Source organism: Daldinia loculata (assembly GCF_022478755.1).
Source record: "Daldinia loculata strain CBS 113971 unplaced genomic scaffold F4817scaffold_60, whole genome shotgun sequence".
NCBI classification, from domain to species: Eukaryota; Fungi; Ascomycota; class Sordariomycetes; order Xylariales; family Hypoxylaceae; genus Daldinia; species Daldinia loculata.
In genome coordinates this window covers 1-13,783 of record NW_026054914.1, presented here as the reverse complement: position 1 = coordinate 13,783, position 13,783 = coordinate 1, and the positions used below count along the sequence as shown (strand labels likewise).

Below are 13,783 nucleotides of genomic sequence, written 5' to 3'. Positions count from 1 at the left end.
CGTCCTCAAACTCAGACATCGCCGCTCCAAGTCACGACGAACGAAATGGCGAGAAACCTGTTACTATCCATATCGACACAAACGAGCCTCTAAGCTCCGTTTCGACGTCAATGGATATAAGCCGACCGGACCTAGGCCGGCGAATATCGGTCCCAGCAGTCGGCCACTTGTCGTTAGATGATGTCGAGGCCGTCGAAGTTCAAATAAGGAACCTGTCGGTCACTGTCGATACGTCGCCTTCGATATGGGATCCTGCGACTTATCCTGATTTGTTGAAAACGTTTGGGAAAGGCCATAATGGCCCAAAGACCAAAACTCTCCTTAGTTCAGTTAATGCTTCCTTGAAATCTGGAACCTTGACCGCGATTCTCGGAGGTAGTGGTTCTGGAAAAACGACTTTGTTAAATACGGTCGCGGAACGCATGTTCAGCTCTCGACTCTCGCAGAATGGGACCGCCACGTTCAATGGACAGGAAGGGGTGCATTCTGTGAGACACGCATATGTAATGCAACAGGACATATTGCTTCCCACTTTGACGGTACGAGAAACGCTACAGTATTCGGCGGATTTGAGGTTGCCTCCACCGACTACGAAAGAAGAGCGCATGCGTATTGTGGAGGAAGTCATCCTCGAATTAGGTCTAAAGGATTGTGCAAATACCAGAATCGGAAATAGTCAACATCGCGGGTGTAGTGGTGGAGAAAAGCGAAGAGTGAGCATCGGCGTACAACTCCTGGCAAACCCATCGATTCTTTTTTTGGACGAGCCAACTACTGGATTAGATGCGACGAGCGCTTATCAACTGGTCAGGACTCTCAAGGCTCTGGCAAACAAGGGGCGGACTATTATCACAACTATCCATCAACCACGTTCCGAAATATGGGATCTATTTGATAACCTCGTAATCTTGTCCAGGGGAAGCCCCGTCTATTCAGGCACCATGAAGGAGTGTATCCCGTGGTTTTCAAATCTTGGATTCCAACTCCCTGCTTTCGTTAACCCCGCCGAATTCATAATCGACCAAGCTGCCGTCGACAACCGCTCTCCGGAGCTCGAGGAGGAGAGTACTGCCAGAGTTGAGCGTCTAAAGGCAGCTTGGAACGAAGAATCGCTGAGGATTTTCGCGACATCTACATCTAAAGAGGCCGCCGAGACGGAGGATAAACCAAAGCGGCCGATAATAGGGCAACACGCAAATTTCTTTCGTCAGCTGCGAGTTTTGACTGACAGGAATCTGAAAGTTACTTACAGAGACCCGATGGGGATGGCTGGTTCTATACTGGAAGCAATCCTTATGGCTATCATCACGGGGTATATCTTCTACAACCTTTCCCGGGATCAACCTGGCATTCGATCAAGACAGGCTGCACTATATATCTCGGTAGGTCTACAAGGTTACCTATTCTTAACATTTGAGATTTTCCGTTTAACATTAGATATCCCAACGTTCGACCGCGAGAATAGCGAGGGTTGTGTAACCGCCCTTCCTTTCATATTGTCCCGTCGATTAGCGCGTTTGTTTACCGAAGATATACCCGTTCCGTTTTTGTACAGCGTTATATTTTACTTTATGGTGGGCTTCGACTCCGACGTATCGAAGTTCTTTACGTTCTTTTCCATCATCCTTCTTAATCACTACATTGCTGTCACGTTGGCCATGTCGTCTGTCGCCGCGGTCAGGCATTTCCCCGGAGCTAGTTTGATCGCCAACCTTACGTATACGCTACAAAGCATGGCTTGTGGTTACTTCATACAGAGCAATACGATCCCGGTCTACGTAAGATGGACCAAGTATATCACATATACTGTAAGTCGGCCATACCTCACATGTGCTTTAAGCGAAAATTTGCTAATATTTTAATAGTATTATGCGTTTGGGGCTCTATGTGGCAACGAGTTCGAGGGTAGCTTCTATGATTGCCCCTTACCAGGCGGTGAGTCAAATCCAGCCTGTAACCAATACGCTGGACGGTACATCATGGACAACCTTGGATTTCCTCGAAACTGGGTAGCACGACCAATCATCATTCTAGTTGCCTTCGCCATTCTCTTCTTCGTTACATCCTGGGTTGGGTTAGCTTTTCTAAAAGTAGAGATGACAATTGCACGCGCTCGAGCATCCGACACAGATCTTTCGGCCGGAAAAGAGAAGATGACGGCAAGATCAATTCATGAAGTGCGGGCTATAGATGTTGGCCTTGACGAATTCTCCTTAGCACTGGATAAGCGATCCTTAACCGGGAAAAAGCTGCCAACTAAGATAATTCTTAACCCCGTCACGGCAACATTTCAAGCCGGCACACTTAATGTAATAATGGGACCGTCTGGTTCGGGAAAGACAAGTTTACTTAATGCTATGGCCCTACGCTTACACAGTACAATCAGCACTAGGTATCGGCCATCAGGGAAACTGTCCTTCAACGACGCTGTTCCATCGGATTCGGTCATACGATCTGTCGTGTCGTACGTCTGCCAAGACGACGATGCATTGCTTCCGTCTCTCACAGTGCGTGAAACTCTACGCTTCGCAGCTGGTCTTCGCCTTCCCACGTGGATGAGCAAATCGGAGAAATACCAGCGAGCTGAAGAAGTTCTGGTGAAGATGGGTCTGAAGGACTGTGCCGACAATTTAGTTGGTAACGAGCTGGTAAAGGGTATCTCCGGAGGAGAGAAGCGACGAGTTAGTATAGCTGTACAAATCCTTACCGATCCTCGAGTACTATTACTAGACGAGCCGACGAGTGGATTGGATGCATTCACGGCAAGCAGTATCTTGGAAGTGCTCCAGGGGTTGGCTAGAGAGGGACGCACACTTATCCTTACCATCCACCAAGCTAGATCTGACATCTTCAACCATTTCGGGAACGTACTCTTGCTAGCTAGGGGAGGTTCACCCGCTTATGCTGGTGCCGCAAGGGACATGCTGCCTTATTTTAGCAAACTTGGGTTTCAATGCCCTCAGCATACAAACCCGGCTGATTTCGCACTCGATCTCATCACCATAGATCTACAGGAAGCGAATAGAGAGGCGAAAAGTCGAGAAAAGGTCAGAAGGCTTATCGAGTCGTGGGATAATGTCATGAAGGGGGAATCTCCATCGGCGTTACAAACCAATCCCCGTCTTTCAAATATAAAAGAGGCGGAAGAGTCAGGGAATGAAAAAGGAACGACCGCTTCTGAAAACACAAAGGCAGAAGAAACAGTTCCTTCAGGGGAGGGAGGTGAAGCAGTCCAAGAAATTACAACCGATTCAGACGGAACACTTGAAAGGCGTCTCTCCAACCCAGCACCCCGTCGCTCGTACCATAAAAATGCTTTAGCAACGCCAGCCGAGTTAGGGGCACTTGTCCATAAACGTGCAACCTTTATAACAGCATTCCCACTCCTATTACACCGCGCAACCATCAATCTTCGGCGACAACCGCCCCTCCTCCTAGCACGTACGATGCAAGTTCTCGGTTTAGCTATCATCCTAGCCCTGTTCTTCGCACCGGTACACAACGACTACTACAGCATCCAAAACCGCGTGGGTTTCATCCAAGAAATAGGTGCCTTCTACTTCGTCGGCATGCTTCAGAACGTCGCGGTGTATCCGGCCGAGCGAGAGGTATTTTACCGCGAAGACGACGACGCCGTGTATAGTGTCGAGGCATTCTTGTCGACATATACCCTCCTCGAATTGCCTTTCGAAATTGCGTCCTGTCTGCTCTTCGGTATCCTGGCCGACTTTGCGGTTGGTTTCCCCCGCACCGTTGAGATGTACTTCGTGTACGTGTTCTGCGGCTTTGGAGTCGTGTCGTGCGGTGAGAGTCTGGGTATCATGTTTAATACATTATTCAACCACACTGGCTTCGCCGTCAACCTCATCTCAATCCTGCTTTCCGTTGCTCAGATCATGGCGGGCCTCATGTCGATCAATATGCCAGAGCTATTCAAGATCTTCAACTATATCAGCCCGCTCAAGTATGCGACGGCAGCCCTGTCGCCATTTACTCTGCGGGGCGTCAAGTTCACATGTGACGACGCCCAGAGGCTGCCCGACGGCCGGTGCACCATCGAGACGGGCGAGCAGGTTCTGGATCTGTACAAGCTCAATGTCGATCCTGTAGTCAACATTGGCGCATTAGCAGCCACAATCGTCGTGTACCGTCTTGTGGCGTGGCTCTTGCTAAGGGTAGTAAGGACGAAATGGAAGAGCGTTGTTGAGAAGAAAAGGTCATGAGGTCGAATACATACCTCTTTGCGAGCCCCTGAATACGGGCTTTGAATTCATGCATAATATAAGTGAGCGACATATTTAAGAGGATAATACCATAATATCTGATTTAGCGATTTCACTATCCAGTACATAATTGATAACTTAATAAGGACCTATATCCTACATATATAGTAACATGTATGGTATCTTCACTAGTTACTAATAGCGCAAAGATGCGAAGTTAGTGTTGGCGGATGATGATTTGCTATGCCTCGAAAATCATATCGACGGTTTACTATTAAGTTACTGATATCCGAAGGAATGCAGGCATTTCAAAGTGCCTAGATTGATAGAGATGACAAATCGTCTATTCCAACTCCTGTCTCTCCGAAATTTCGAAACCTTCCGTCTTTCGGAAATCAGAGATTTTTTAATTTGAAGATTGTATGCCGTATAGAATTATTCAGCATCTCCTAAATATATCCTGAATAGCAATATCAGTTATTTCTACGCCACAACTCCCAAGTGCGTAGATCGCCAATAGGAGTCAAGCTAAAAGCCGACTGGGAGTAGCCATCTTAACCCCTACGGCGATTAGGTTATTTGGGCTTCGTTAATTCGGAGCTGCTTACATGAAATTCAGACATGTCTGTGCTACCTATGGGCCGAGATCTAACGGCCGGTCCAAGTCGGTACAATTTCCTGCCGTTTTCAAGACTAGTTTGGCTGTGCCACAACTATCCTTGATGGAGTCGCCGGAGCTTACGTTGACGTCAAGTTATTAGTGTAGTATTAGCTCCACATTGGCCGAGAATCGTATACGACGGGCGGGGCTTACTTACACATTCGATACATTTCGTCAGTTACATCATACAGGATACCTTGTAGATCGTGGTAAAGGTAGCGAAAGGGTGTAATATGATAGTATTCATCTTGATATAAAAGCAGGAGGTTTAGGCGACAATATGGACAGAAAATATCCTGCATCAACTCACACATTAATCTACAATAGTACGATAGATTGCACATCATTACTTGACTTACAACTCTGATACTTGACTTACAACCCTGATACTCACTTCATCAAACAATTATCAACAATTATCAACAACATCACCAAAAAAGACACAATGGCGCCTAAAGTTCTTGTCGTTTTAACTTCCTTCGGCTACATCGATAGCGCTAAGAGGGAGTCCGGCTGGTATCTTGTAAGTGCCTAACCTACATCTCTAATGCCAACTAGTACCTGAACTAACTTCTCCAATAGCCCGAGTTCGCCCACCCGTACGAAGTTCTCTCCGGGAAAGGCGTTGAGATCGTAACCGCGTCACCTAAAGGGGGCGTCGCACCGTTAGACCCAGCATCAGTAGAGCAATCCAAATCAGATGCGTCCTCGATCTCCTTCCTCAAGACCAAGTCCGCGCTGTGGGAACAGACAGCGAAACTCTCCTCGTTCCTTGGGCGCTCAGGAGAGTTCGACGCATTGTTTTACCCGGGCGGGTACGGGCCCATGTACGACTTGGCAACCGACAGCGAATCCATCGCGCTGATCAAGGAGTTTGTTGCGGCGGGCAAGCCTGTTGCTGCAGTGTGCCATGGACCTGTCGTATTCACGGGCGTCACGCTACCTGACGGCAAGCCTCTTCTCGCTGGCAAGAAGGCCACGGGCTTTAGCAATGCCGAGGAGGGAGGTATCGGCCTGCTCGAGCACTTGCCCTTCTCACTCGAGGACAAGATGAAGGAGGTCGGTGCCGAGTACAAGACAACAGAGAAGGTGTACGACCCATTCGTGGTAGTTGAGGACGGCGGGAAGCTTATCACCGGACAGAACCCTGCCAGCTCCGCGGGGGTCGGTGAAGCGCTTGCGAAGGCGATTGGTGTTTAGAGGGCTGGCTCTACGGTGAAGTAGGAAGACTGAAGAAGCTAGGAAAAGGGGGCAGCTGAGGACCCACCGGGATAGGAGTCATGAGTTAGGGTAGCGAGTGTTAACTAGATATCCTCAAATCAATTAACTGTCATTCTCATCCATAAACCATAAACACGCCGTTTAAATACTTAAAACACGCTGGTACGACAGAAGCAAGATGCTTTAATAGGTACATCGGCACCAGCTATTGCCGCATCTAACTGTGGTTTTATAGCCCTGGCCTCATCGATGCGCCCTAGCTTTCCTAGACATTCGTGATAGCCATGTAATGACCAAACGTTTTTCGGGTGTTGCAATGCGCGCGGAAGCTTGCCGCCGATCCCGAGATCCTCGGCGTAAACCTCGACGGCTTTGTCGAAATGGCCTTGTTCGACCAGTAGTGCTCCGTACGCATGACTCGGCGGCTGCATCCAACCCCACGGTTCGTCGTAAGGGAGGGAATAGCTTCGCTCGATTGCCACACGTAGGTGAGAATAGGCCGAGTCATAGTTACCCCTTCTGTACTCCAACTCGCCGTCTAGCATGGCTTCTGCGACCTTTATAATATCAACACATTTATTGTTAAACACCATGCGGGACTCCGGAACCATCTTCGCAGCTTCGACAAAAAGCTCGCGCTGCTTAGACGCCTCTTCAATCTTGCCCGTTGCAGCTAGTGCTACCCCTTTCGCGTAATGGTTGAATGCATTGGTCGTGCAGTAGAGTTTATCGTCTTCGTAAAATGGTAGGTCGATGATCTCCTGCCACCGGCCAAACCGAATAAGAGCGTGTACACGCATAGCGAGGAAACCCTCTAACCAATCTGCCATGGGTGGTGACTCGACGCGCAGGAGTTCCTCCGGCAGAGTCTGTTCGACACGGGCAACGGTATCGAGGGTGACCTTGAGCTGGCCGGCGAACATGCCGGCGTAGATGCGGAAATGAAGGTCGTGCATTCGGTAGAGCGTATAGAATCTCAGGGGGTCTTCTTTCGCAAAGAAGACATCATCTGCGACGATGGCCTTCTGATTTGATTCGATAGCGCTCTGGTAATCGCCGACTAGAATATCGATATGCGTTGGCATATGGTTGAGGTGACCAGCATCGGGAACAAGATCCCGAAGCGCATTCGCCGCGTCCAACGCTGCTTCAGGGGTCGTAGACATCTCCATAAGGTGTATATAGAGATGAAGCAGACCCGGGTGTCTAGATCCACCGTCTTGAGCCATCGATCGCTCTAGAATAGCCTTAGCCTCTAATGTGCGAGCTCCTGATGCTGGCTCTCCGGTAGCGAGATCCCAGAGCTGCCATGGAGTTAAGTTCATCAACGCATCTACATATAAAGCAGCTATATCCAGGTCATCAGGGAACTCCCCGTAAACTCTTCCCATCGCATCGGCATACCCTTGATTCCATATTGACCAATCTTTATCACCTGTGTGCTCTTGTGGGTACCGAAACTTCAGCGCCTCTACGAGCGCTTTCTCAACGGGCAGTGCTTTGTCCAACCTGGCCCTGGCTTGCTCAACCACGCTGTGGGTACGTCGCATGACATTTTCCAGTTCGGTTTCATCGAAGAATTCCCAAGGCTTATTATAATTCGGACCCAAGACGTAGGCCAGACCCCAATAAGCCAAGACACAGTTGCTGTCGCAAGCGATGGCGTGTTCGAAGCATTTGACAGACTCTTCATGATTGAACGCGTAGCTCCAGATCAAGCCGCGATTGACCCATTCTCGAGCTTCTTCGCTGCTCGAGTTCACCGCCCGCCTATAAGAACCAAGATTATAATAATCATGATACGGGTTGATTAGGTGAGATTCCTTAGGTTTAATACACATCGCGTATTTACAGTTGTTCTGGGACAGTGCCTAAAGTAAAACTTCGTTGCGATCGCGCCATCTTGGATTGCCCGCATTCGGATACGTACTTACATATTGTTATATCCATACTTGCTTATATTAGGTACCTCACCTACCTACTTCGTACTGCTATTTTGTATCCAGAAATGATTATGATGCTAAAACACGAAGTCTGTGAAATATATCAGAAGTTGGATAATCTCAAAGATTCAAGCTTTATTCTGACATTGAATAATACTCTGCACTCCTTCCCCTAGATAGTATCAGAGATTCCTATTATATTTAGGTATTTTATTATACCGTTATGTAGCCTTCCTTCGAGAATCTCATTCCCGGCTCACTTTCTGGCGTTCCACGCCAAATATATTGCCCCGCATTGCCATCTGAGCCGGGACATGTTTCGGCAAATTACTTTGTTGCTTGAGATCAATTTCCTTCATTAAATTCCCTAGATTCCAATCACGTTCAAAACAAACGGCATGGTCCTTGCCTTCAATTATTAACGTATAACCCAGAATTGTTTGCTTGCGCCACTTTTCAGCAGCGCTTGCTGACTCAAAGACCGCAGCTATACCATGAGAAGTGCTTCGTAGATATATCAAGCCCTGGCCGCAGGGAAGCCAGACATCATATGGTCTTTCGCTAAGTATACGTGCCTCGCGATTCTTGGCCTGGTAGGCTATAGCATGGCTCCGGCTCTGGAATCGGAGAATGAACCCTTTTTCTCGAAATCATATAAGAATTCCACGCGAGTTGCGGACATTATCGTATCGTACTCATTCCCGGAGCCTAGAGAGATCCGAAAAGCAAAGAATGAAGAGATTTTATCCGGTTGACTATTCTCGAATTCCTAGTTAGTGTCGCCTGTAGTAAAATAAATTATGATTTGGTACCTTAATCTAAGAGAAGGTTGTGTGGCTTCAGAGGAAGGATTAGACCTTGTCTATCGGAATATATCGGTGGAAATGAGTGGCTAATGTATGTAGAGATAATCCTCGAAACCTCGAAAGGAAATCTGTTATCTGTACCTAGACCTTATATATGTACCTAGGTAGGTAGTACTCCCGAGAATACCGAAGAAAATCAGGGAAATTTCCTGGCAGAATAACGTCAAAAAAGGTGGTGCACCTACCAGCATAATTGTTAATAGACTGCGCCAGTTATTTTGACGCTATTCTGCCTGGCTCATCTCCTCTCAGAATTTTGTGCGTTATTAAAGATGGCGGAGCCGTGGCGTAGGTACCATAGCGGAGGGGAGGGGTTTCGGAGAATGGTTCCACCCACGGAATAATTTTGTAAAATAAAACGTTTTTAGGTTTTAAAGGCTTTGATTGGCTGGATTTTGAAATAAATAAGCCTGGATTTAAATTTTTAAAACCCATTTTAAAATTACCGTTTTAAACTTTGTAAAATTATTCCATTTTATAATATTGTTTTAATTTTTGTAATTATACCATTAATTTTTTATATATTTTAATAAATATTATTTATTAAATTAATATTTTTATTTATATTTAATTTTATAATTATATATTTATTTTATTTTATTACATTTTTTTTACCATTAATTAAAATTAATTTATAATTTTATTTTTATAATAAAATATTAATTTAATATATTTTATTTTTTAATTAATTTAAATTTAATTTAAAAAATAAATAACCGTTTTAAAATTTATTTAAATTTTATAAATGTTTAATAATTTTAACGCATTTATTCCATTTTTAAAAATAATTAATATATTTTTTATTAAACTTTTAATTTAACATAAAAACTTTTTAAACCACGTTTTAACAAAAATTAATGTATAATTATTTATATATTACATTATATAATAAAATAAAAATATAAAAAAATATTAAAAAAATTAAATTATTTTTTAAATTAAATTATAAAAATTTATATTAATTATCTTTTTAAATTATTTAATATATAGTTTTAAAATGTTTTTTTTACTTTTTTTAAACATATTTTTTATAAAAATTTACTTTATATATTTAAATTTAAAACCTTTAAATTTTATACATAAATTAAATTATATATTTATTATTTTTTTAATAAATATTTTAATATATTATAAAAAAAATTACGTTTTTTTACCAATATATTATAATATATTAATATTAAAATTATTACTTGGTTTTTAAAATATTTTAATAAAAAATTTACCATATTATATTATAAAATTAAATTTATACAATAATTATATAATATACGGTTAAAATATATTTATATAACTTTAAAATAAAAATTACATTTTAATAATTAAAATTAAAATATTATATAAAATATACTTTTTAACAAATTTATATTTATTTATATTAATTTATAAAATAAATCTTAAATAATTTTATATAATTGTAAAAAATTAAAATAATAATTATTAATACAAAAAAGCCATAATTAAATATTTTAAACCTTTTTTTTTAATAAAAAATTAAAACCTTTTTTTATTTAATTTTAAAATAATAAAAATATTACGCCGGAAAAGTTTAACAAATATATTATACTTTTCTTTAATAAATATACCTATAAAATCCTTAATTTAATATTTTAAATAAAAAATTTCCTAATTTATTATAATATTAATATTAAATAATATTTTAATAAATTTAAAATTTATAATTTATTATTATTTAAAAATAATTTAAATTTAAATTTTATAAAAAATATATAATATTAAATAAATAAATATTTTATTAATACTTTTTAAAATTAAAATTTTAACGTTAATAATTAAAATTTTAATTTAATTAAAATTATTTTATTTTAATATTAATAAATAAATAATTTAAAATTATTAAAAAATAATATTAAAAATATATTAAAATTATTAAAAAAAGTTATTTATATAAATAAAAATTTTATATAACTTTAATAAAATAAAAATTATAAAATATATTATATTATTTTATATTTTTTTAATATATAAAAAATTGGTAAATTTTAAATAAATAATAAATTATTACATATATAAAACTATAAAATATTAACATATTAAAACATTTTAAATAAATTAATATAATTTTTTATAAAAATTTAATTAATTATTTATTACCATTTTTTTTATTTTTAATTATTTTTTATTTAATTTACTTTTTTTTATTTTTTTAAATTTAATATTATTATAATATTACGTTTATAATAATGGGTTTAGTAAATTAATAAATAAATTTTATAAATTTTTTACTAAGCTTTTATATAATAGTAATAATTTAATAAAATTAATAAAACTTTTATACGGTAATATTAACTTAATAAAATTAATAAAACTTTTATATGGTAATAATAATTTAATAAAATTAATAAAATAATATTATAATTTTAAAGGATTTTATTATTAAAAAAATTGGTATATAAAACTTAAAAAATTACTTTAAATTTTTTTTAAAAAGTTTTATATTAATAAAAATGTACGGAATATTAAGCCATTTTAAACGTTTAAAAATAATAAAATAATAAGATTTTATTTTAATTATTTTATAAAATTATTTAATAATATTAATATTTTTATTTTTTAATAATTTTAAATATATTTTTAATATATAATTTTAAAAATAATAAAATATTATATAAATATATTTAATTTATAATTTAATTTATAACAAAATTATATTAATTATTAATTTATTATTAATTATTTTTAATTCGATTTATTATATAATGCGGTTTAATTTTTTAACTTTTATTTTATAAACATTTAAATAAAATTAATAATTATTAAATTATAAATCCATTTTATATATTATATTATAATATTAATAATTTTTTTATAATTTTATATAAAATTATTATTAAAAAGTTTATTTATTAAATTATTTAAAATAAATTATTATTATAATTATTATATAATTATCTTTCCGAAGGAATATTACGCTCAAATTTTTTTAATTGATAAGGTAATTGATAAGGTAATTGATAAGTAAATGATAAGGTAATTACGTAAAAAATACGCGGTAATTGCGCGCGCGCGCGGAACGCGAACGCGCCTTCGGAAAGATATCACGTGCGCGCTTGCGCGCACGTAAAAACGGCCCGCAAGCTTGCGAGCGGCCGTTTTAATAAAATTTTATAAAATTAAACCTTATATTTAAGATTTTATAAATTAATAAAAAATTAAAATTAATTTTTTAAATTAAATATTATTACCTTATAATGGTTATTGATATTAAAAAAATAAATAAAATAAATAATTAATTTTATATTATAAATAATAAATAAATTTTTAATATTTAATTTTATAATAATATTATGGTTTAATATTTTATTTATATTATTAAAAATTTAAAATAAAAATTTATTATTAACTTTTATAATAATATATTAAAGTGGTTAAAATTTAAAACTTAATTAATATTTTTTTTATTTAATTTTTTTAATTATATTATAAATAAAAATAAATTTATTATATTAAGTTTAAAGATTTATTTTTTTAAAAATTTATAAATAAAATTATAAGAAATATTATATTATATTTGTGCGGTTAATATTATTTCGAAAAATAAAAATAAGTTATTAATATATTATATTTTTAAACCATAATATAATTTATATTATAATATTATTAAAATATATCGATTTAAAAATTAATAAATGATTAACTTTACGTTAATTATTATAAAATTATATTAAAAAAATTAAGTTTAATTAAATTAATAAATAAAAAAAATTAAAATTATTTTTAATTAATTTATTACGAAAATATTAATGGGATGTTAATAAAAATTATATATTATAATTAAAAGAAAAAAAAAAGTTAATATTATTTAATTATTATTAAATATAATTAAATAAATAATTAAAAATATATTTTATTATAATTTTAATAAATGGAATAAATTTATTAAATATTTAACGTTATTTATATATAAAATAAAAATATAAATATAATATATTAATTATTTAATTATTAAAGTTTTTAATATTAATTTAAAAAAAGTTTTAAATGTTTTTTATAAATTTAAAATTATTTAAATATTTAATAATATTAATTATATAATATAATAATAAATAATATTTTAATTTAATATTTATTTTAAATTTTAAATTATATTAAAATTAAAAATATAATAAAATATTAAAATGGCCAATTTTTAAATTATTTAATAAAAGTAAATAATATTAATTAATAAATATAATAAATAATATTAATAAATATTATTATTATAATAACTTACATAAACTATTAAATAAGTTATTATATTTATTTTATTTATACGTTAGTTATATTATTAAAATAATTTATAAAAAAGATCTTTTTTTTTCCTTTTTAATTTATTAAATTTTATATTAAATAAAACTTTATAATTAATAGCTTTATTTTAATAAATAATTTTCAAACCATTAATATAATATCTTATATTTAATAAAAAATATTATATTATTTTTTTATTTTTTTTTTTATTATTTTTTAAATTTGCTTATTATAACGGTTAAAATATAAAAAACCACCGAATTTACCTTTTTAAAAACCATATTATTAATATTAAAACCTTTATATAATATTTTAATATTATTAAAAATATATTACAATTTTATTAAATAATTAAAAGATAATAAAATATAACATAATCATTTATTAAATAATACCTTTAAATCTTCTAATACCTTTAAATCTTATAACTTATATTTATAAAATTTCATCGACGGACAGTCGCAAGCTCCTGATCCGTCTCGAAATTTTGTTATGGGAGGTGGGGGCTAAAAAGGGATTGGGGGCCAAAAGGGGGGGGGGGGGGGGGGGGGCAAAAAAAAAAAAAAAAAAAAAAAAAAAAAAAAAAAAAAGAGGGAGAACAAGCCACTGAAAAAAAAAAAA

General features: G+C 35.5%; 3 protein-coding genes across 3 annotated transcripts; 2 read left to right on the top strand and 1 right to left on the bottom strand.

Annotated features, from left to right (window-relative positions):
• Window positions 1–110: 110 nt before the first annotated feature.
• Window positions 111–4,223, top strand: F4817DRAFT_361218 (P-loop containing nucleoside triphosphate hydrolase protein; the record flags this gene model as incomplete). Its single annotated transcript, XM_049306375.1, has 2 exons — window positions 111–1,808; window positions 1,866–4,223. 2 exons carry the CDS (start codon window positions 111–113, stop codon window positions 4,221–4,223), a joined length of 4,056 nt encoding a protein of 1,351 aa, XP_049155501.1.
• A 1,106-nt stretch (window positions 4,224–5,329) lies between these two features.
• On the top strand, window positions 5,330–6,084 carry F4817DRAFT_319417 (class I glutamine amidotransferase-like protein; the record flags this gene model as incomplete). Its single annotated transcript, XM_049301062.1, has 2 exons — window positions 5,330–5,407; window positions 5,467–6,084. 2 exons carry the CDS (start codon window positions 5,330–5,332, stop codon window positions 6,082–6,084), a joined length of 696 nt encoding a protein of 231 aa, XP_049155500.1.
• Window positions 6,085–6,254: 170 nt separating this feature from the next.
• On the bottom strand, window positions 6,255–8,448 carry F4817DRAFT_361216 (TPR domain protein; the record flags this gene model as incomplete). The annotated part of the gene is made up of 2 exons (XM_049306374.1): window positions 6,255–7,928; window positions 8,431–8,448. The coding sequence occupies 2 exons, from the start codon at window positions 8,446–8,448 to the stop codon at window positions 6,255–6,257; spliced, it is 1,692 nt and encodes a 563-aa protein (XP_049155499.1).
• Between the last annotated feature and the right edge of the window lie 5,335 nt (window positions 8,449–13,783).